At 39.9% G+C, this 24276-nt stretch overlaps 1 protein-coding gene across 4 annotated transcripts in view; it reads right to left on the bottom strand.

Annotated features, from left to right (window-relative positions):
* Positions 1 to 24276, bottom strand: part of CCDC85A (coiled-coil domain containing 85A) — a 204089-nt gene that overhangs the window by 28591 nt on the left and 151222 nt on the right. For 2 of the 4 annotated variants that reach the window (XM_060169439.1, XM_060169441.1), the window contains exon 3: positions 20053 to 20129. The exons of the other annotated variants lie outside the window; for them this stretch is intronic. In XM_060169439.1, the coding sequence (XP_060025422.1) occupies positions 20053 to 20129 (77 nt within the window). The remainder of the gene's footprint in view (positions 1 to 20052; positions 20130 to 24276) is intronic. 4 annotated transcript variants of the gene reach the window in all.

Genomic DNA, 24276 nt, shown 5'->3' on the forward strand with positions numbered 1-24276 from the left:
AGCAGCTAAATGGTCATGCCATTAACCAGGATAGGAAATGCCAGGGCAAGTAATATATCTCATTCATCAGATTTTAGAATGAAGATCAAAGAGGGAATTAACAATATTAAACACAAAAGCATCTTTCTCACAAATACCCCCAACAAATGGTTTTCTTCTGACATGTAAAATAGGAGTTTGCAAAATAATTAAATTGTAAATGACTTTAACTTCATGCCGTAATGAAAATATGTTCTTGGAAAAGAAAGTAATTCTGAAATATCTATCACTCCAGGTGAAACTTGAAGATATTTAAATAGTTTCCAAAAAAAAAATAAATGAAAGTAATTACGGAGGTAAGCAGGATGCCTTTTTACAAGAATGAGAGAGGGCAAACCCCAGGAAGAAAAGAATTAATATCTTGAAAGGGCCAAAACAGCCAAAACCCTGTATCTCTGTAGCCAGAGCAATAACAGACAAAGAATAACCATGAAGGCCTGGTAAAAAAAAAAAAAACAGCTGTTAAACAATAGGTAGGAAATGTGGACAATTAGATTTACGCACATTCTGCTTGTAAGTAAAGAGTTTACGTGCTTAATTCTTGTCTTTTATTAACCATACACCTCCCTGTGAGAAAGACTGAAATTGCTAGAAAAAAAGAAAGATCATACATCTAAATGAGTTTCCAATCAGGTTGACATTAAATAGTAAAAGTTTTTGGCATTCTTGCTGAGACAAACATATCTGAATACTTTTAGGTCTTGAGCTTATAAAAAAAATGGGGCAGGAGAGGGGCATGAGAAGGAGTGAGAGTCAGGGCATAGAAATGAAATGCCAGTGTAGATGCAAAAGCAAAAAAGTAATTCTAGCTCTTTTCGCTTTCAGACACGGGCACACTGCAGAAGGATGTTACTATCAAGTCAGATGCACCTGACACCCTATTACTGGAGAAGCATGCAGATTATATAGCATCCTATGGCTCAAAGAAAGATGATTACATTCTTACTCTCTCTGATAGTATTAATGTTATTGACGTAAATAAAGTTGTGGAATATGTTCAGAGTCTACAGAAAGAAGATGGTTCTTTCGCTGGAGATATTTGGGGTCCCACTAAGCAGCTGGTCTAACTGGAGTTAATGGTCTGCTGGAAGTTCCAGCACGCACTGTGCTAGTTATATCAGCATACAGGAGCACTAGAACAGAGGGGGCCAGTCGAAAAGATAAGGGCTGAATACAGTGCAGGCCGGAGAGACCAGCGGCTTTGTGGGGTGTGAAAATCCACTTTTATATAATAGGGAGAAATCGATACAAGATTCTCTTTTTGTGCGGTGGCAGTTTGGCTCTATTGGGGAAGCTGGATGCTATTAATGTGGAAAAGGCAATCGAATTTGTTTTATCATGTAGGAACTTTGATGGTGGGTTTGGTTGCAGGCCAGGTTCTGAATCCCATGCTGGGTAGATCTGTTGGTACACAGGATTCCTGGCTATTACTAGTCAGCTGCATCGAGTAAATTCTGATTTACTTGGCTGGTGGCTTTGTGAACGCCAGCCTGCGTCAGGTGGACTCAATGGAAGGCCACAGAAGGTACCAGATGTATGCTATTCTTGGTGGGTGTTGGCTTCCTTAAAGATAATTGGAAGGCTTCACTGGATTGACAGAGAGAAACTGCGCAGTTTCACCTTCGCATGTCAAGATGAAGAAACGGGAGGATTTGCGGACAGGCCAGGAGATACGGTAGATCCTTTTCATACTGTATTTGGAATTGCTGGATCGTCACTTTTGGGAGAAGAACAGATTAAACCTGTTAGTTTTACTGTTTTAACATTTCAGTATTTGAAGTGCTTAACAAACTTAATGACTGCCATTTTAATATTTTGTATATGAACTGTGTTGATTTTAATAAATTATATAATTATACATTAAAAAAAGTAATTCTAATTAACATTGCATTTGGCTTACAGAGCAGAGCTGAGTAATGATTGTGTTAAATACCTCAGCACTTCAGAGCCCAGTGGAAGACATGCAGCTAGAGCCCCAGGGACTAAACAGATATTTAGGACAAATCCTTGCTGAGGTTACTGAGAAATATTACACTGTGAGGTGGTGTTCACTGGCCTGGCTTTGGCAAAAGGAAGCGTCTACGGTGTCTTCAAGGGTCTTCCAGTCCCCGAAGCTCCCACACAAAGCGGGGAGGTCAAGATATGCGAGAGGTCAACAGAGAGGCAGGAAGAGTCAGCTTCATCCAAAGGTAGCTACCACCCTAGGACATGCGTTCACAACACAGATAACAACAGCTCCTGTCAGCCTGCAGTTCACCCGTGCCATTTTGCCGAAAGCTCTACCTCAGAGCAGTTCACAATGATCTGACTGTTAAAGATTTACAAAAGCAAGAGTGGTCTAAATGAATCTCGACCCCATAATCTCTGCACACATGGTAGTAAAAAAATCACCAGCAGGGAGAAATGAGATCCCCCATTAGTGACACCACCATTAAAGCACAAAAGGAAACATCATGGGGACATGAGCTCATTTTCACAAACGGCTCTTACTAGGGGAGGAAGAAAATAAGTGATTTAAAAATGTTTATTTGTGCACTACTTCCTAACATAAATAATTTAGGATGCATTGCATGCCTCTCTCATCCCCTACCTTTAAATCTTGCAAGTGTCCCAGGGCACAGTCCGCAAACCACTTTTTTTTCCTCAACACTCATTCACAAACATTTCTAATTCAGTCCCATAGCCATGTATTCTTTCAAATTTTTATATCCAGCCCTGCCCCTTCCCCTGAGTCCCATATGTATACATCTAACTCTGCATCTGACATCTCCTCGTCGATGTCCAACATCTCAACTTTACCACGCCCCCAAAGAACTTGATTCCCCTGCACCCCTTAACCTGTTCCCCCCAATCTTCCCCATCTCAGTAAAAAGCACCACCAATCATACGGTTGCTTAGATCAAAATCCAAGGATCATCCTTGAGTCCTCCCTGGGCTGCCATGCACTGCACAGTCTCTGTAAACAGTTCTTCCTGGGGTTGTCGGTACCCAACCGGTGAAGCCATATGCGGTCTCTTTCCCTTATATTCCACATCTAATCTGTCATAAAGCACTCCCAGCTCTACTCCAATATATAGCGTTGTGAATCCATATCTCCTCACCATTTCCACCCCTAGTTCAAGCTACCATCAGCCCTCTCAGTCTACCAAAGTAGCTCCCTACTGGGTGTCCTTATGTCCCCTCTCCCTGCCTCTACTATTTTTTTTTTTTTTTTTTTTTGTGGTATGCGGGCCTCTCACTGTTGTGGCCTCTCCCGTTGCAGAGCACAGGCTCCGGACGCGCAGGCTCAGCGGCCATGGCTCACGGGCCCAGCCGCTCCGCAGCATGTGGGATCTTCCCGGACCAGGGCATGAACCCGCGTCCCCTGCATCGGCAGGCGGACTCTCAACCACTGCGCCACCAGGGAAGCCCCCTGCCTCTACTATCTTTAGTCTGGTTTCAACCCAATATTCGCAGAGACCTTTGGGAAATGTAAATAGATACTATCATACCCTCACCCGATTCCTCCAATGGCTTTCCGTCAACTCAGATCCCAAGTCCACACGCTCGACCTTGGTCAACAAAGCCCACAGAGTCTGTGTCCTGCCCCTCTCTGACTTCACATCCTATTACTCTCTGTCTCACTCATTCTGTTCCAGCCACTGTAGCCTTCTAGCTCCTGTTTCCTCAAACACACCTATCTCATTCCTACCTAAGGCTTTTGTCTTGGCTGTTCTCACTTCTTGCAATGCTCTATCCTAGCCATAATCTTTTCCTTCCTTCGGGTCTCTTTAGATTTCACATCCACAGAGAGGCTTTTTCTAACTCCATGTAAAATACCCCCTCACTCCAGTCACTGTACAATTCTGTACCCTGCTTTTGTTAACAGTGATTATCACTTCCCAATAATACGTATTTATGGTTTTAAAAGAATAATCCACCTACTAAGATGTAAGCTGCATGAATTTCTTATTCAGGGCTGTATCCCCATTGTCTAAAACAGTATCTCTATATAAGGGATGCTCAAAAAATACTTGAGGGGTAAAATATTGAATGAATGGTCAATACAAGTCATCAGCCTTACATGACCTATAGAAATCCCATTCCCTATTGGTTAGGGGTTGTTTTGGTTATATTAAGAAAAGCAGAGAAAGCCCACTAGTCACTCATCATTGAATGAATATCCCTGTACTAATGGAACAATAAATGTCAACATCTCTCATTCCAAAAAGCGAGGTTACTGCTTTTGTCTAGCCTCTATGAGATTCTGGGAATAAAAGACAGAATAATTGAGGGACTTCCCTGGTGGTCCAGTGGTAAAGAATCCACCTTACAATTCAGGGGACGTGGGTTCCATCCCTGGTCAGGAAACTAAGATCCCACATGCCGCGGGGCAACTAAGCCCACACGCCACAACTACTGAGCTCGCACACCTCAACTAGAGAGCCTGCATGCCACAAACTACAGAGCCCCATGTGCTCTGGAGCCTGCATGCCACAACTAGAGAGAGAAAACCTGCAAGCCACAACTAGAGAGAAGCCCGTGTGCCACAACTAAGACCCGACGCAGCCAAAAAAAAAAAAAAAAAAAGAATGACTGAAATATAAAAGTTTCACCTCATCCCTCCATACAAATTTTGACCACAGCTAACAAACAAAGTCTGCCTAGTTAAAAAATTTTCTCTCTCCTGAAGTCTCCGGTTGAAGAACTTAAGAGGAATAAAAGGGCCAAAATTCTGAGATCATCACTAAATAAAGGACTTGGCTGAAGTTTAAAATGCACAGCTAAATTTTCCTGAAAAGTGACATTATGAAGCTTTAAGAAAGGCAAATCTTAAAAAAATATTATTAAGTTAGAATTTTTACAGTAGTATCATCCTGGAAAACAATCAGGTCTACCAGTAGTAATAAGTTTTCCAAGGCTGGCTAGAGCTGTTTTTTAGAAAAAAGGAGGAAATAATATTTTGCTAACCCACAAGACTGATGACCCAGGGACTAATGAGCTCCATAATCAACTCACTGCCTGACCCCTCAGCAAGTCACTTGTCCTCAGTGCTAAACGGGAGAGGCCTATCAATTAGCTTCCTGTGGTGGCTGTGAAGGGGGACTAAGAAACCTGATTGCAAAGCACTCTGAAAACACTGAACACTATAGAGACAGGCTTGCTAATAGCCAGGTTGCCACCAGTCACCATCTAAGCATTGCGAATGCCCTTGGCTTCTCCCTCTTGGCTCTTCTGATATCAATCGATTGCTCCTGGTGACAAAGACAAAAAGACAAGTGAGGATTCTTCTCACCTGCCTAGTCCTCTCACTCACTTCTCACTTCCTGATCCACAGGAAACATGCTGGAGACTTGAACTGGCCTCAGTGTTCCTGTTGTTTCCAAAGCAACTTGCAGAGCTCCTATGAAGGAAGAGACGCTGTACAAACGGCCAACTGAAGGCCTTTCTTTTCTTTTCTTTCCTTTCCTTTCCAGGTACACACAGACCACAATTAAAACCACATATTTAACAAAGATGATGAGAGAGGAGAAGATTAATATGAAGGACTTGAAAACACAGAATTCACTTAATTCTTATCAATGATCTCCCTATTTCTTATTCTTTCATGAAATGCCCTCACTTAAGTGAAAAGGGAGATTGATTGATTTCTGACCTCCTCCCAAGCCAGACATGGTTTTCCTCATTCATTGATAAAACACTGATTTAGAATTTTGCTTGTCTGTGAGGGACTATATAGAAATTCACGTTCTTCCCAAGCCACCAGCTGTACGGTATCTATTTTAAAGACAAGCCTGCCCCATGTTGTCTTCCCAGCAATTTCTTGAAGGTATGCAAGAATAGCCAGGACACAAAAGCAATATAATCACTCGCTCACTAAAGTACAGATTCAGTCACCATACACATGCGTTTCAGAAAAGTACAAATTTCCTACCTGTTAGCACCACAATTGTCCTTCCTGTATGGGAGGACTTGCCTTTTCAAGTCAAATGCAAGCATGTGGATCCCCAGCAAAATCATTCCAAAGCTAAGTGGTTTGCTAGGAAAGAATACCTTTATCTCTTGCTCAACTACTCCTCTGGTTCAACTGCAGCACTTTTCAAATACCAGATACTGATTACTCAGGGCAGGTTTGGGGATGATAAGACAAAGGAACTTAAACCAATGAAAAAATAAATAATACTTTTTGAGAAGAGTATTTGCATACAATAAATTCTCTATGTACAAATGCAAATTTATGTAACAATATGAGACCAATTTTTTTAAAATAATATTAACAGATAACCCAAGCAATTGACACATAAATATTTTTAGTATAGGACAAGGGTCAGCAAACTACTGCCAGAGTTAAATCCAGCCTCTTTCTTCTGTGTTATAAACAAAGTTTTATCAGAACACAGCCAAGCCCATCCATTTAGACTCTGCATTTGTTTTCAGCTGTTTTGGTGCCACAGTGACAGACGTGTAGTTGCAACACACCATATGGCTCACAAACTTGAAAATGTTTACTATCTGCCCCTTTACTAAAAAAAGCACCAAACCCTGGTTTAGAAGATAACAAGGTCACTGCAGATTGGAATAGTCTGGGAAGTTTCTAGAGAAGGAGGCAAGCAGCTTAAAGAGAAACTACAGTTGAACCAGAAGATAAGTGATAAGTGGACAACTATTTTTTCCTGAGTAATTATTTATCTACAGACTAGAAATGTCCTTAAGATTGAGAAAAGGATGAGATCTTCCTATGCTGAGAAAATCATTATTAGAGTGATGAAATTCAGTGAACAGCAAAACAGATGGACTAGAAAATACACTGGGTTTCTTGGCTAATTCCCATTCACACCCCAATGATACCACACCAGAGGTTTGTCGTGGATGGAGGTGGTGGTGATGGTGCTGGTCGTGGTGTTTTCAAAGCTAACTTGCTTCAAGAGAAACATACTTGCCACGTGACAAGTTTCAGCAAAATGGGAAGAATGCTAGACTAGTGGGAACAGAAAATCTGGACACAAACCTTGCCTCTGCCCATTAGTGCACACACTCTCACCTGCAATAGAGATAATCACAGGGACCAAGGTCAGAATGGGAATCAGCATCCCAAGATGGACTCAGTGTTGGTCCAATACCCAGGCCCTCAGCTGATACTCAGGCTGTGGTTAGTGCTTGTGACCTAAACAAGCCTCCAGGGCAGAATGGGTGATTCAACCATCACATCCTGTGCCCTGAGGCAGACCCAGCTGCAAGGGTCACAGATTTTTCTAAATCATCCATCCTGCTGTGGTCCAAGCTGTTTCTCACAGAAAGAAAGGTCCATTTTAGGTTACAACCTCATAATTTAAAAGAAGAAAGAACATATACAAATAAAAGAATTAGACACTATCCTTTTCATGACCTATAATGGGGTCTCTCCTGGAGCCCTAAAGACTTAAGATTCTGAACAAATGCTTAAAACCAGTAGGATTGATACCTTCAAACAGAATTACCATAAAGATACATCTAAAATAAAAAGCACAGTTTAATAAGGCAATAAGGTATTAAAAATCAATGTGATAACAAAATCGAACATTTTCTACTAGTTTAAAGACTAGTTAAGGTGTACTGACTCACAAATTACTCTGGCATCATTTATAGCCCTGAAGCCCTGAGAAACCACCTAGAATCCAGAAATGTCTTCTCACATTCTGGTAACTGACTCTGAAGAACCCTGTCAACATCAAGATCCTGGGCAGGGCGCTTATTTTAAGTGAAAAACATTGGAAGGGCAGCTGCCCTTACGTGCTCTCATGCCCACTTTGATCTTGTTCTCAAGTGTCCAAGACTCAATATAACTGGTTTCCCTAACCAAGAGAATCCTCTTTAATAAAACGAATGCTGTGAGGCCACATAAGCCACCTTCTTTAAAAATTACCATTTAGGGCTTCCCTGGTGGCGCAGTGGTTGAGAGTCCGCCTGCCGATGCAGGGGACGCGGGTTCGTGCCCCGGTCCGGGAAGATCCCACGTGCCGCGGAGCGGCTGGTCCCGTGAGCCATGGCCGCTGAGCCTGCGCGTCCGGAGCCTGTGCTCCGCAACGGGAGAGGCCACAACAGCCACAACAGAGAGGCCCGCGTACCACAAAAAAAAAAAAAAAAAAAAAAAAAATTACCATTTAGTAGAGGGTCCAGTCTTAAATGGACCTCTCCAAAGTCCTTTTCAATTGGCAATGAATGTGAGGGGCCATCACTAACTACCTTACCATTTGCGGAAGTCATCAACAAACGCATGTGAGTTTCGCTGGTTAAGGAATTGTGCATTAAAATAGGAGTGAGATGAGAACAGGGGTTGAAAAGTGAATGGAATTTGTCCCAAACAATATGACAAATTTCCAAATGCAGTTGCTAAAGTCCCCTCTGTCTAACTCTGTCGGAAAGAAAGCATTCAAGTTCTAACTAGCTTCTGTTAACTTCCGGCACTCAATACATGCCTGGCATCCCAAAGGATGAAGACCCATCATTCCCACACAATTTATTTGTGATCAGATTTACTGGAGTTGTGATTTATTTCTGAGTGTGTATTTTATGTTTTACTTTTATGATATTTCTGTAGTTAGGGTTATTAAATTTCCTAGCATATGAAAATGTTTAAATAAAAAAATTCTTTTTGACATCAAGACACACCAGTCTTGAATGGCAAAAACAGCTGAAATATTTTGACTATTAAAAAGCCTTTCTTAGAGCCAGCTTTTATGTAAGTCCAGGATGGCTCCCATCTGCGCCTGGGTTTATTAGTTTTTTGTTATCTGTCAAACATTAGAACTTCTGCTTCACATGTTGTTCTGTTGCAAATGAGAGGCATCTTAGGTCAAGAAAAGACAGCATCAAATTCCTTTATTTGCTCTACTACATTTACATCAGATTTACATTTCCTCCATGATCCTTACATTTTTGTATCCAATCTTCTTTCTAATAAACTGCTAAGAGCAATAGCTGGATGAATAAAACTACCAAAATACTGATTAGTCCAAGGGTTTTAAAGCAAGGTTAGCTGTCTCCTTGTGTTTTATTTTTCTTTTTTAAAAAATAATAATTCAAAAGTTGCTTCAACTCCTCCAAACTATATTACGGAAGTTACAAAAATCTGAAAGAGGATAAAAAGTCTGAAAGAGGGCTCGATGATCCGTGTGCCTCAACTAAGCACTCCTGAGATCACAAGTATCTGAGATGAGTGGATTTTTGTGAGATATCGAAAAGTTTGAGGACAAGACGTTCTCCCAAAGGAAAGAATTAGACCAGGGAGAGACACTTGAAACAAGGATAATGAAACACTTTCAGAAGGGAGGAACGATCTTTGAATAGGCTGTCCCTTCACTACTAGTACCTCTTCCTTCCCACCTGTGATTCTGGGCTTCACCCTAGGACCCTGTGGTAAGAAGTACTTTTTCTATAGGCTTTGGGCCTGGAACAAGGTGGATCGCAAGCAGGAGTTGGGGAGTTTTCTCAGCCTAGGGAATGTTGGGAGACCTGATCATAGGAGCCTTGGGGAAGGGCCAGGACCTCACTATAGCAGCCAAAGTCAGGACCAGACTATGGAGGCCAGGGAAACCTGTACACTTGAGGAGGGAGCAGCTCCCAAAGGCAGGCTCCCAGGGGCTGAGTGCACAGATCCCATCCCCGCACCCAACCTGTGCTGGCCTGGCCTGAGCAAACAGTCTACCGTGACTTTCAGGAATGCCACATTTACACGTGTGGGTGGGTTGTTTTTTCCAAGTACCCCATTGCTTAGCAATACAGAAACTACGTTGTAGAATTTCTACATTAAGCTCTAAAATAACCCTAAATCTACTAAGAATTATTTACCCAGCCAGTAAACGCCCTTAGGTCGTAAAACAATTAAGGGGAAGACTGTCATTTATTTCATATGCTCTCTTTCTTCATCCTGCTTCTCTACCCATGCTTTAATTAGCTTCGTGTGTCAACATGACACCAGTTTATATAGGCTCCGTGGCACACGATCTAAAAGATAATAAAGAAAAGTTCCATGTGAACTGTAAAAGTGACACTGATAACTGTCTCGCGATGGACCTCCTAGCATTTTTCTTTCATTTTCTACAACCACAGAATCTAAAGAAAGGCCCGGTCCACTTCTTGCTGGCTTTTATTTCAGGTGCTTTAGTCTACAGTCTACAGTTGTCTACAACAAATAAGGTTCCTTTGAAAGAACACTGTCTTCTTTCTGTGGATCCCAGTATAGCTGCCATTTGATCCATATGCAGGGAGTCGTGTGTTATTCTCCTCAGTCTAGTCACACTGCAAAAGACTAATATCTGGTATCTCGTATCTCTGTCATCTCTTTTTCACAGTAATCTATTTTGGCTTCTTTCATAATTGAATTCCTGAAAAGTATGTTACATTTTAAAATAAAGAATATACATTGTTTTGGTATAAATTAGAGGTAAGTAAAAGTTGATTTTCTAACATTTCCTATATTGATGATCTCTTTCATCATAATTTTAAAAACTTTGTGAAATAACATTCTCCATTTATTATATGAAATCCTTTGAAATCTTTTTTAAGACTTTATTTATTTATGGCTGCGTCAGGTCTTTAGTTGCGGCACGCGGGATCTTCGTTGAGGCATGCGGCATCTTTCATTGCGGCGCACGGACTTCTCTCTAGTTGTGGCGTGTGGGTTTTCTCTTCTCTGGTTGTGGCGTGCAGGCTCCAGGGTGCATGGGCTCTGTAGTTGTGGCGCCCAGGTTCCAGAGCACGTGGGCTCTGTAGTTTGTGGTATGCGGGCTCTCTCACTGAGGCACGCGAGCTCAGTAGTTGTGACCCGCGGGCTTAGTTGCCCCGCAGCATGTGGGACCTTAGTTCCCTGACCAGGGATCGAACCCATGTCCCCTGCATTGTAAGGCAGATTCTTTATCACTGGACCACCAGGGAAGTCCCCCTTTGAAATATTTTTAACAGTGATTTGTAAAAAACGTTTACATTGGTTTATGTGCTTAGAGAATATCTTAAGTTCTGGGGATCTTTATCATTGGTACCAACTTTGAAAAGGCATTTCTTTCTCAAATGATAATACCTAATAGGTAATACTGAATTTTTAAAAAGTAATAGGACCATTCACACTTTCGGGCTCCCTTTGAAATACTGTGTTCACAAACTAGGTGTAGACTACAGCGCTCAACGATGCTTGTGGAGTACCACGGAGACCATGGCAGATCCAAGAGCCCGTGCTCGCCAGGTGATGAGTGACACCCATGCATACTTCCCGAGGGCTCCTCTTGATCACTGGAGAGGACCAACTCAATCTACACTGCGTTTCTCTATCTGTTCTCGACTACAGACCCCTTCATTCTGGGACTTGCTAACTTTGCATGGGTATAAGACGGACACACACGCTTTTACTTATCCTTGGGCTCAGAATGTTCAGGGCTGAAAGAAACCACACTTCCCAATGAAGACACAGAGGCCTTTGTATCTGCCCAGAGAGAAATCCATAAGGATTCATTACACTCATCTTGGTTGTTTTAAAATGTGTATATTGTTAAGGAAAACTAGCACCTTTATGTTCATTACATATAATTTTATATAAATAAGGGGACTGCACATTACCTCTCAAAATATACATAGCTAACACTGCCCAGACTGGTATGTGAGCCCCATTACATGCATACTTGATATGATATGAGCCTCAAAGATTTACACATAAGACTGTACGTTACTTAAATTTAATAGCTGTCTGATGAAATTTTATTAACTTTAGAACACAATGAGGAAGAATAACCCACAATGACATAACTACACACTAAATACACACCTGTAAATAAAAGATCCAATATGCTGCCAACCTGTCGTTTTAGGGAACTTTATATCAAAATTAAAAGGGGCACACCTCTCTTGTGTATACATTACACATATACAACAAACTTTCTCTGGATGAAGAGTCATGGATTCGCAGAGCTGAGCAGAACCTTCCACCTCACCTTTGACAATCCTCTTTTCTAGTCAAGACATTTACGGATCACAGAGGTTAGCGTATCATCCTGGTCCAGCAGCTCTTTAGACCAAGTCCTAGTTCTTGTAATTCCCATTCAGTGCTTGTTCTAGCATATTCACAGTGACTCCTTTAATTACTTGATTATTAACAGAGTCCACAGTCACGGCTGACCATGTCTCAGCTTTCTAAAAATGACTTAGTTATGTTTTGCTTAGTTTTCACACAATGATAGCTTTTTAAGTATAATTTAGGAAAGTCTCAAATCACTTAGAAATTTGTTTACTTAAACTGTCTTACTTTGTCAAAGAATATAATTATTTGCCTACACTACATTTATTATCTATATTGTATTTATACTTAGGCAATGTATAGGCATTGACTATATTACATTTATACTTGCCTACTTTACATTTTGATATAGGTAACTATCAGTTATTAAGAGGCACCAGTTTTAATTTTTATTGTGTTATAAATGTGATCCTTTTCCTCAGGCTACAGCGAAGAAAGAAACTAGATGTTTAGACCCTTACATGAAAAATGCCTAAACCCCACTGTAGGAAAGGTTTGAACCAGAAAGAAGAGGAGGACAGCACAGTTCAGATGCCTCTTTTCCATCAGTCAGAGAGGTAGTGACCTCCAGCGGGAAATGGAGACCAAAGTGAGACTGTGCGCCAACGGGAGTCTCCGCACCTTTACGAGTGTCAACTAAGCCAGGTTTTCATCATTTACATTTTTTGATATCCATATTTCAAGAGTATTTACATTTAGTTTGCTTAATTTAATCCCCAAGTCAAACATTACACAGTACTTTCCACCACTTTCTCTAAGACTGTTTTCTTCCCCTTAGAAAAAGCAAGAAAAGGGAAGACTGTTTCATCTTTACCTCATAAAACATTTTTGACTCCACTCTGGATTAAAAAAATAATAAGAGAGCCATTTCTACAGGACAAGGCAACATTAATTTCTCTTGTAGTTCCATCCCAAATTTTCCCCAAATATTCCTCCATATTGCTTCCCACTCAAATACCTATGATTCTAGTTGATATTACTACACAGCAAAACTTTGTGCTGAGAGAGTCCCATTGTTTTTGGTGACAAATTCTGCCAAGGACAGGTAGCAAAAATGCTACTCTTTTTTATGGCTACTACTAATCAAAACAACATTTAAAAAAATATGCCCTAGTGATAGAATTACTAACATACCAGTATAGCTATAAAAAGGCAACACTGTTAAATATGAATTATTGATACCACAGTCCCTAACAGTGGAGTACCTTTTAAATTCAATAATTCTATTAATAAGTTTAATAAGTAGTATAGCTATGTTGCTTGTTGCATTTCTATTTCACCTATTTTCCCTCATGAGAAATAAGATTTCTCATCATGTAGCAGATTCTCAAACAAGAATCCTTAAGCATGAGGGGGTGACAGAAGAATGTTGCAAATCCCTTCACTCTGAGAGACTCCATGTTGCTTTAGACATTTTTGCTGTGAGCTTTACTCTCTTTGATATTTTCTCTGATAGATTTTCGCTTTTCCCTTAATCCAGTCTCCATGTATTTAGGTTCTCCAGCATGAATTTCCCCCATCAACCTACTTCCCATATCTGTCTCTTTTATTCCAATACACCCACACCACTTGTGTAGTACCCATCTCCTTTGAAAACTCTATACAGAAAAAGCTTTTTTCCTTTTCTTTAATTATATAAATCATGGTGATTTAGAGAAAATTGTAATCCACAAGCACTATTTCTCTGGTGGAGTCCATTTTTTCCCCAAATATGGCTCTAGCAGCAACCAACCCTTAATGGATGTAACTAATTTCTTCTCTCAGTAGCATCCAGCTTCTACTCAGGTTGTGCAACATAATTAGAGTTGCTATCCATGAAAAACTTTTTTGCGCAAGTTGCCCCTCATGAGTGCCACAAAGGTAATTTCCATGCAAATAACAACTGAAGGATACCACCATTCGCTCTTAGCATCCTCGAAAGCACTACTCTGTGTCTGCTTTTGTGCTATAGTTACTGAATTTTTCTTCCAGAGCAGTTCCAACCGTAGAAGAGCCATATATTTATGACCCGATAAGACAAAAATGACTTGCAAAACATAAAGTCAGAAAATGTGGAAAGGAGAAAGAGTGACACAATAAATAAATACTTCCATAGCAAAACAGGAAAAGCATAGGAGGGAAATCTACATATCAGAGAGAAACAACCCTCCCCGCCCCCCCCAATCTCTGCCCAGCACGCCGGCAATCTGCATAAGCACACAGGTGAGGGAGCTTTTCCGAGATGAGATGCTGGACCTGGGGTGTGTTGCCATGGAAGTGAGGGGCTCGATTTCTTCAGCTCCTGGGTACCCTCCCTCAGCACTTCTGGCAATGGTGACAGCTTCTTTCCTTTGTTCAGGAACTGCTCTGAAAATGGCTCTGTCTCTTTCCCAGTGCACTGAAAGACCGCATTGTTGAGGCCACCTTGCAACTGAATTACACGAGAGGGAGATTTTTCATTTCCACTCCTAAAATTAGACTCTTGTGTGTGTGCTAGCACAACAGACAGAGAAACACTTGCTGAAAAGGGCCCACTCAGTGGTGCTCCAAGTTGCCAGTGCCTTTCTAACACATTTGCTGAACCCACAGCACAGGGCAGGCATAGGACACCAGGCACCTACGCTGATGCTGGAAAACGTGCTCTAAAACCCTGGTCTCAGGAGGTGGGTGGTTTGTTCTGGAGAGGGTCTCTGAGGCATAAAGGACACACAGTGCTTTCCAAGCAGATATCGGTGCCAGAGTATGAGAGGAAAAGACAGGTTTCCCAGTAAGACTTGTAGCAAATGTACTTAATTGGCTTTGGATTTACAGCAAACTGCTTGCTTCTTGTCTTTAGCCCTCTCCATAAAGCAAACTCCAAACTCAAAACAAGATAGGTGAAAATAGCTTTAAAAATATTAGCTTTTACCTTATGGTTGTATCTGAAAAGTAACTGATGTCTTCAAAGGATAGTATTATTTATAATAAAATCATCAGATATTCTTCACTATCCACTTTAAGATATTCTCTCCTTGAACAGACTGCATTGCAGACATAGCACATAAACATATTGGCTAGGTCTGGATTAAAAAAACCTTTGTGACCATCAAGAAAAGGACAATGGAATGAGCAGAGAGATCCAAGCAAGGGTTTTGAATTTAGGCTAAAATATCAAATGTCACTGGGAAACGCCTTGAAAACCACTACCGTATCTATGTTTCCCTACCCACCTACCTCCAAATCATCGAACGGAAAGACCTTCTCTGACCACATTCTGTTAAGTATGAATTTTCATGCAGATATGGGTCTGTGGGTTTGTACAATAAAACTTTATGATTCTGAAGTATGTGGGAAACACGTCAGGGACGAGAAGGCTCTAAAATGCATTTTTCTTTCATTTACGATACTGCGGCTTGAAGAACAATACTTCCCTTAAAAGCAGGAATAGAATAAACGTCTAACAAATCTTAGACGGCTAAGCAGATCCAATGTTAATTTTTAAGATAAGGGTTAAAAAAACAATTTGACAATGAGATAAAAATAAATTTAGCAGCTTAATTCCAGTGAAGTAAGTTAATGGTATGAAATGACTGATGGGGGCACTGCGTGTACACTAGAAGGAACACTGAATAGGCCTGTGTCTTAGCCTGGGTCTGTCTGTAATCAGCTGTCTGCCCAGGACTATACTCCCAGACTCTGTGAACCTTATATGCTTTTTCTAAGGGAGGGGATTGTCCAATCTCATATGTCAGGTTCTAGTCAGATTTGAAAATTAATGCCTTTTTATCCAGAGCAAGCTTGTGAATACCTGAGATAGAAATGTTGCTTTTAAATTTGATATGAAGTTCCTTTACAACTACAGCTTTACACCATCTCAGGTCTGTAATTTATAAATGCTTACTTATGACATTGTGGGTGACTTTACCTCATTGGATTTGAAAGTTAACAAAATTTCATAGCTAGCAGCTACATTTATTTAAGTAACACACAGTCTTCATTTAGGGTTCATATTGTATTAAATATGTACACAGTGGAGCTGACAGACCAGTCTGAGCAGTTTTAGCATTACAGGTATGTATTATGAGAGGGTAGATGCAATCGTGTGAAATATTTTTAAATGTAATCTGTAAAAAATGTTCATGTTAGTTTATGTGTTCAAGGAAGATAATATCCCAGGTCTAGGTTATCTTTAGTGATCACTTATACCAACTTTCAAAAAAGCATCTCAAGGTTAATCCTTGTTGTCTCATATGGCAGGATTTCCTTCTTTTTCAAAAGGCTGAATAATGATCCATTATATGTTTATGCCACATTTTCATTATCTCTACATCTGTTGATGTACCTTTAAAGTTGCTTCCACATCTTGGCTATGGTTAATAGTGCTGCAATAGACACAGGAGTTTCAATGTCTTTTTGAGATCCTGATTGCAGTTCTTCTGGGTGACTATCTGGAAGTGGGATTGCTGGATCAAACGGCAATATTATGGCAAGAGAAATAAGCCAGCCACAGAAGGACAAATACCCCATGATTCCACTTATATATATGAGGTGTCGGACACAGTCAAACTCACAGAAGCCAAGAGCAGAGTGGTGGTCGCCAGGGGCTAGGAGAGGGGCAGGGAGAGATGGGGAGTCACTAATTAGCACGTATAAACTTTCCGTTACGCGAGATGAGTAAGTTCTGGAGATCGGAAATACAACATCATGCCTGTAGATAACAATACTGTATTAAACGCTTAAAAATCTGTTAAGAGGGTAGACCTCATGTTGTCTTCCTCGCAAAATAAAAACACAAGTAAAAAGGCATTTTCTTTTCAAATAATACCTAGCAAATAATACTGCATTTTCTGAAATTAATGAGACTGTTCTGACTTTAAGACACCTTTGAAATATTGCGTTTCCTAACTGACGTACAGCGTAGCTCAGTGATCCTTGGAGGATGTTGCAAAGGCTGCGGCAGAGCCGAGAGCTCTGTGCTTACTAGGTGCTGATCGGCCGTGGCATCCACATTGACATTTCATCCATGCCTTCTGTGAGCTCCTCTTCCCCACCAGACAGAACCAAACTCAATCTTCACTGCACTTTCCTATCTATTTTCTAAAAAAAAACCCCTTCTTTCTGGGACCTGGTAACTTCGCATGGGTATAAGACTGGACCCAAGCTTTAATTACACTTAGGCCTATGAAATACAAGAGCTGGGAGGAACCTTGTCATTTACACATCAAGAAATGGAAGCCTTTGCACCTAACCAGAAGGATATCCACAAGCATTTAGGACACTCATCCTGTTTATCTTTAAATATGTATTTCTAGAGCAAAGCTGTGACTTTCTGTTCATTATACACAGTTTTATATAAGGAATGAAAGTAAGCATTAAGGACATTTCTTCATCCAGGAAAAGGTTTTATGTAATTAGTCTAAATACTAAACTAACAGCAAAGGACCTTGCTACAGATATCACAAAAGATATCTGATATACTTGGAATTCCAATTGCCAACTATATTCTTATTACTGTTTATCCAAAGACAAGTGGACATATTTTTATAAACTTGGGAGTAAAAAAATAATACCTTCTAAAAAAAAAAAATAATAATACCTTCTAATCAAGGCACCGTGAACAAGCTCTTATAATTGGAAATCAAGTGTTCAGATACTGATACTAATTTATGCAAGGATGTCAACTTGTCACATTGAACTGACCTTGCAAATCAGCTCACATCATGCAGTCATAAATCCTTTCTGCAGGGAAATCTCACAATTATTTGTTTTAGTACCAATAAACATCTAAGAATAAACTACATATGTCTTTGTGCTAGTCGGCCCAAGTCTCAGAGTTCCACGAGGATTCACCTGACATGATTCCCACTGCTCTAAGGTCCATTTACTGTTTTCCATCCTCAGATCTCACCTACTGTCCCTGTTCATTTCAGTTGTGTTTATACAAGTAGTTGCAAACTGTGGTTCTATCATATCTCTTAGCTATAAATGAAGGCAATGCTCTCAAATACAGAAATTTAACAGAAATAATGTTTATGAACTGAGATAGATATTCGTTGCATAAGTCCAATAACATATTTCAAACAACAGATTTTCTTTGCATTAAAGTGCATTGGACACGTAAAGAGCTGTTTAATTCTAAAACATTGTTTTTCCATTTTATCATCACTGAAATCAGCAAGAATTGGACATGGTATAATTGACATTTTTTTCTTTCTGAATAGTACACATGATAATGGTGCTTCTCACATCAATAACATCTTAAGTTCAATAAAACATGGTCTTTCTTAGCCATTTCTTGTGGGGAAAAACAAAAACAACAACAACAATCTTCTTAGATAAAAAATAGCAATGCATTTAAAATTATACGAATTTTGGAGAAAATAGTTTAATTTGGAAAGCGGTTTAATCTCTTCTACTCTTAACTACGCAAGCATTTAAATATGCACACACATATCAAGTATAGTTGAGGACTCTTCTGATTTCCCTTTCAAGGACTCTAACACTCACTTTCACAGATTTTTAAAAATCAATCTTATAATTATTTTTGTGCCTCTTTTTCAGTAAGACAGCACACATGCACTCATTCAATACTCGGTATGAGTTTCAATTCTCACTCAGAGAAAAACCAAGAAACATTATCTCTTTTTTCCCTCTTTCTTGTCACTTACATTCCCAGTTGCCTGAGAGATGGTATAACCGTATATAAAATAATTACATCTTTTAGGCTTCTTGGAACAGAGACATTAGATGTTGTCCGTTAAGGGTATTAGCACAGTCATACTCTGAATCCAATATAAAAGGGAAAACAGCAAAGAAATTTAAAAAATGAAAAGTGTAGAAGAGCACAGGAAAATACTCTACCAGTAGTATTTTATTTCATAATGCAAACAATCCTTTCCGTCATCATGAGCATTGACATATGTACAGTTTGAGAAGGGTGAGAAATAGACTAATTTCATTTAATCTCGTGATTTCTATCTGGATGGCTGGCCAGTGGAAGAAAGAGAGAGGCATTCCCACATGCAGTACCTGACAGCTCAAATCATCATCAGTGGGCAAAACTAGTTTAAAAGCGAAACAAGATTAAAAAGACCTAAAATATCTTTCCAAAGCCTTTGCATTAATTAAGTCTTTGTAATAATGTTTATATGTCTTCTCCTGAATTATAAACAGTCTTTGTCTTGACATTTAAACTGTTTACTAAGCTGTTTGAGGTTTAATTTTCTCTTAGTCACTTATGAAATAGAAATAGTCACCAGAATGTAGAAAGAACACTAGCGACTAAATGCTGAGAAGACTCCTTTTTATGACATATTAAAAGACATTACTGTTTACCCGGCTGTCAAGGAAACCAAGCTAGAATGAGTAGATTTGTTCAACTCTTCGGCAAAACATTTCCCAAGAACCACGACCTCAACCAACATCATTCTCACCAAGGTATCAGCCCGTGGAAAAAGTTTTTACAGTAAAACACATGGCAAGGCGTTAAATCCCAGAAAAAGTGCCATTCTACATTCATCGGGGAAAAAAAATTAAGCCCCAAAGTAAAAACTGTCAATTACTGTGATTGCTTTGTTGCACTGAAAGAGTTCAATTACATCACAAAGAATTTTAGAAAGTACTCATTTAATTAAAATATGAACTCTTCAAACTACCCGCAGCTTTCCCTAGCTCATAAAGGAGCACATTTTCCATTTAAATGAGAGTCCGTTCCCTATATTCACCAACAACATGCATGACGGATGCGAGCAGTACCATCAAAGCACTTTCTACTTCTCTTCATTTTCTCTTTCTTCTTCCTTTCAAAATGATTTTACATTCATGTTTTAGACATCTGTGCCCTTTAGTATCACACTTAAGAATCCGGACAGTATGATGGGTAAGGGGTTAATTACGGAAAGTAATCACGCTCTATATTGATGAATGGCTGTTGACAAAATGATTTCTATCATGTAACTGAGACTTTAAATTCCACATAAAATGCTACAACTCAAATGACACTGACTAGCTATGAGCTTCTGGAAGTCACCCACCTGGGGCAGCATGCGATTTTCCTCCTCCAGCTGTCTTACTCTTGCCTCCAGCTGCCTAACATAGGACAAGGTTGATTCTAAAATTGAAAAGAAAGAACTCACATTATACACACAGGTCTTGTTTGGTACACTGTCAGGATGTTTCTGGCTCCATTTATTCAAATCAGGTAGTGACTACTTAATCTGATATTTAGAAAAAAAGATTTCTCCCCAGAAGAACAATAACAGAAGCCATTAAAACCATAAGCAGTCTGAACAACTGCACAGTGTTAAGGAGAATCAGAGGAATTTACAGGTGGTTAAGACTGCAGGTGTCTGCACACCATGCAGCCTTCAGAACATTAGACACGTTGAAGACGGTTATTCCCTCTTTTCTACTTATTTTGCGTATGTATTTTAAGCTTTCCCACACACAAGACTTCTTGTAACATTCATTATAACAGAGAAATTACAAGGTCTTTTAAAAAAATAGAAAAGAAGAAGATATTTAAAATATCCAGCTCCCTTCATTTTCTCAATAAACATTTCAAGTCTTAAGAGCAACATTTTGTTTTTCTCACAAATCTATAGATAGTAGGACTATACCTAGAGAACAGCTACAAAGGGGCTAAATAATGTTAGTCTGAATTTTGACTTTGGCCGAGCATGACAGAGACTCAAGCTTTTCCCTTTTTAGGTAAACCAGGGCAGACTTGAAATCTGTTGTTTTCATTTCTTCAACAAGCTCAGGTGTGTCCGGACAGCTCAGAATCAGCATCATGCTTAGTATCTGTTCCACAGCAAAACTCTCGATTTTATAGCTTTACATTATGAAAAAGTTCACCCGTGGAGCAGAGTGGAGTTTTCATTTTGAGGAACCATCTGACAGAGTCTCTTCTTCATTAAATCCAAAATAATCAACTGCACAGCATCATACTGCAACATAGTTGCAATTCATTCATTACCCAAGAGCAAACATATTTCAGGTATAGTGAAATGTACATGACCAAAGAATCCCTCCAGAGCATATTTCCACAGTTAATTTTAAAGCAGCAGATCATGTGCATGTTCCTCAGCCTCAAAAATACAAAACAGCAAGAGGCAAGGCCAAGAAGGTAGTGCATTTCAGAAGGAAACATTTGGAGCCCCTAATAATCTGCAGTTAGGATGGATATGTATGCAAATTAATACCTTGATCTGAAATTCATCATGGAAACTCTTAACTTTTATATGGAAATTGGTTATATGAACCCAATTCCATTGTGTGACCGCCAAAGCAACAAGGTAACATTTTATTTTCTTAAAATACATAAGAAACTTCAGTCCTTAATTCACAAATGTAAAAATTAAACTCATCCCTAACCGGTTTACAGCATGCCCGTTTTCACAAATGTTTGCAGAAAGTCCCCATCACTAACATTAATATAACCATCCACTGATCTCACACCAATGGTGATGACTTGCCTTGAGCATTTCTCAACAAGACAGAAACACAAGGTAAAGGAAGCTGAAGACGTTTGCTAGAAATATGCTCTCATTTTTTTAGCTCAGTGAAATGTTAAGTGTTTGCTCTATGGACTCTTCAAAAGGGGAAAAAAAAAAGTATCTGGCATAATGAATAACCAACTTATTGATTTCATGAATCCGCTTTACTCTAGCAAATGAATAAGTGATTTGCTGATCATCAAACTGTGAATGTAGATTGCCTGATTTACAGTTTTGCAAGCTCCCCTCTCTACTCTAAAAAAACCACCACTTGATAAGGGTCATTCGAGTGAAAAGTTGCTCAGAAATAGTCTATTTAAACCATAAACAAATAAAATTCTTTTTTCCTTTGTTCACAATTTACACCGTATCTTTACTGTCCCTATACTGCATCAACCTTAAGGCTGTGATACTGAAAGCAGCCGAAATGACTCTATAGTGATTCAGGTGACATTTGAAAAATGCCACTGAATGGATTTTAACTCAGTAACTATCTTCAGTCACTTTAATCTATTTCTCTTCTTTAAATCTTTGCAGTTTACATATTTGATGCTTTCATTAAGTTTCTACTTACATTAGGAAAGTCACATCATGTCAGTTCCCAAAAAGGGTAAATTCTTGAATTTGGAAAACATTCCTTAACTCCAATTTTTAATGTCAAGCTACAACAGATGAAGTCCAAATCTCTGTTTCAAAGCATTCACTGCAAATATGGGCAGGGACAGGAAATGACAGGGAAGATTTTTAGACAGGTAACGTAAAAAAACAAATTAGCTCCAAGGTAAAGGCAAAGCTAAGGAAAGTTTTGAGTTCATTTGCTCCACAAATATTGATTGCGTCACTGACGTGTGTTGGGCACTACGAGGGTTGGAACGAAGAAAAGGCCAGTTATTGCAAGTCTTAAGTTTCTCAGAATGCAAATTTCATTTTAGGATTACACACCCATGTGCTATGTTCCAGAAGTCCTGTTGTTCCAAGCTCACTCTCTTTTGCAATTATGATTTAACAGTGAACAGATACGATGAGTGAAAACACTCGTGTGTGTATGTGGGTGGGTGGGGTTTGGGGGACAGGAAGTATAGTTAATCTGCATGAATAAAAGAGAATTCACGCTGTTAGTTCTTTAATTCATCAAGAAACTTTTTATATACTCCTTGTATACGGGAGTGGAGCAGGCAGACTCTTTTCTGGAATATACTGGAAGATCATCACTGGGTCCCCAAGTCCCTATATGAAGAGCCATTGAGGAAAGCATCCAATCCTTCAATTGTGACATGAGAGAAAAATAAACATTTGTTTTGTTAAACCCTCATGATTTCAAGATTTATTTGTTATTGCATCATAGGCTAGCCAAGCCCAACTACTAGTATATTACGAATAATGGGACAGAAAATATGTAAACGTTTTAATAAAACATAATAAAGTATAAGAAATTCCACTTTAAAAAGTACACCGCAATCCACATCCCAGTCCTACTTGATCATTAGAAAAAAAAGATAAAATCTTCTGTGTAAGAAAGAAAAGGAGCCCCTTGTGTGCTGGAATATCTTTGACCATGTCTCCTACAGTCTCTTCCCCAAGCTGCTGCTTCCTTTTCCTTCCTTACACAAGGACCTTCCAGAGTGGTGTCAACTATAAGATACACACTTCCATTACACCCAGGAAGTGTGGAGTACCACTGTGCTCCCAAGAGAAGTACATGACAAAAATTGGTGCTTTTATTATAAAGGGATACATACACGCACGTGCATGCACACACACAACCGCATTAGAATGTACTATCATTTGAACTGATCATTACATTTATACCAGTGGCTGACAGCTGTTAAAACAGATTTCAGAATGTCATTTTGGCTTTCAGAACTCTGAGAATGAGGTTCCAAAAGAAAATCAAGGCTCCTGCAGAAAACAGCCAAATACGAGGCTATACTCTACATCAGGGGGAACCAGGAACCAGGCCTCACAGCAGGAGGTGAGCAGTGGGTGAGCGAGCGAGTGTCATCTGTACTTAGCCCTTACAGCCGCTCCCCAAGGCTCGCATTACCACCTGAGCTCCGCCTCCTGTCAGATCAGCGGGCGGCATTAGATTCTCATAGGAGCGTGAACCCTACTGTGAACTGCGCATGCGAGGGGTCTAGGTTGTGCTCTCCTTATGAGAATCTAATGCCTGATGGTCTGAGGTGGAGCTGAGGCAGTGATGCTAGCGCTGGGGAGGGGCTGCAAATACAGATTATCATTAGCAGAGAGGTTTGACTGCACAGACACCATAATAAATCGCTTGCAGACTCATATCAAAACCCTATCAGTGGGACTTCCCTGGTGGCGCAGTGGTTAAGAATCCAGCTGCCAATGCAGGGGACATGGGTTCGAGCCCTGGTCCGGGAAGATCCCATGTGCTGCGGAGCAACTAAGCCCATGCACCACAACTACTGAGCCTGCGCTCTAGAGCCCATGAGCCACAACTACTGAGCCTGTGTGCCACAACTACTGAAGCCTGCGTGCCTACAGCCTGTGCTCTGCAACAAGAGAAGCCACTGCAACGAGAAGCCCACGTACCACAAAGAAGAATAGTCCCCGCTCGCCACAACTAGAGAAAGCCCACATGCAGCAACAAAGACCCAATGCAGCCAAAAAATAAATCAATCAATAAATTTATAAACAAAACAAAACAAAACACCCTATTAGTGAGTGCCAAGTGAAAACAAGCTCAGGGCTCCCACTGATTCAGCATTATGGCGAGTTGTATAATTATTTCATTAT

The sequence above is a fragment of the Lagenorhynchus albirostris genome, chromosome 13, assembly GCF_949774975.1.
Source record: "Lagenorhynchus albirostris chromosome 13, mLagAlb1.1, whole genome shotgun sequence".
In the NCBI taxonomy this organism is placed as follows: domain Eukaryota; kingdom Metazoa; phylum Chordata; class Mammalia; order Artiodactyla; family Delphinidae; genus Lagenorhynchus; species Lagenorhynchus albirostris.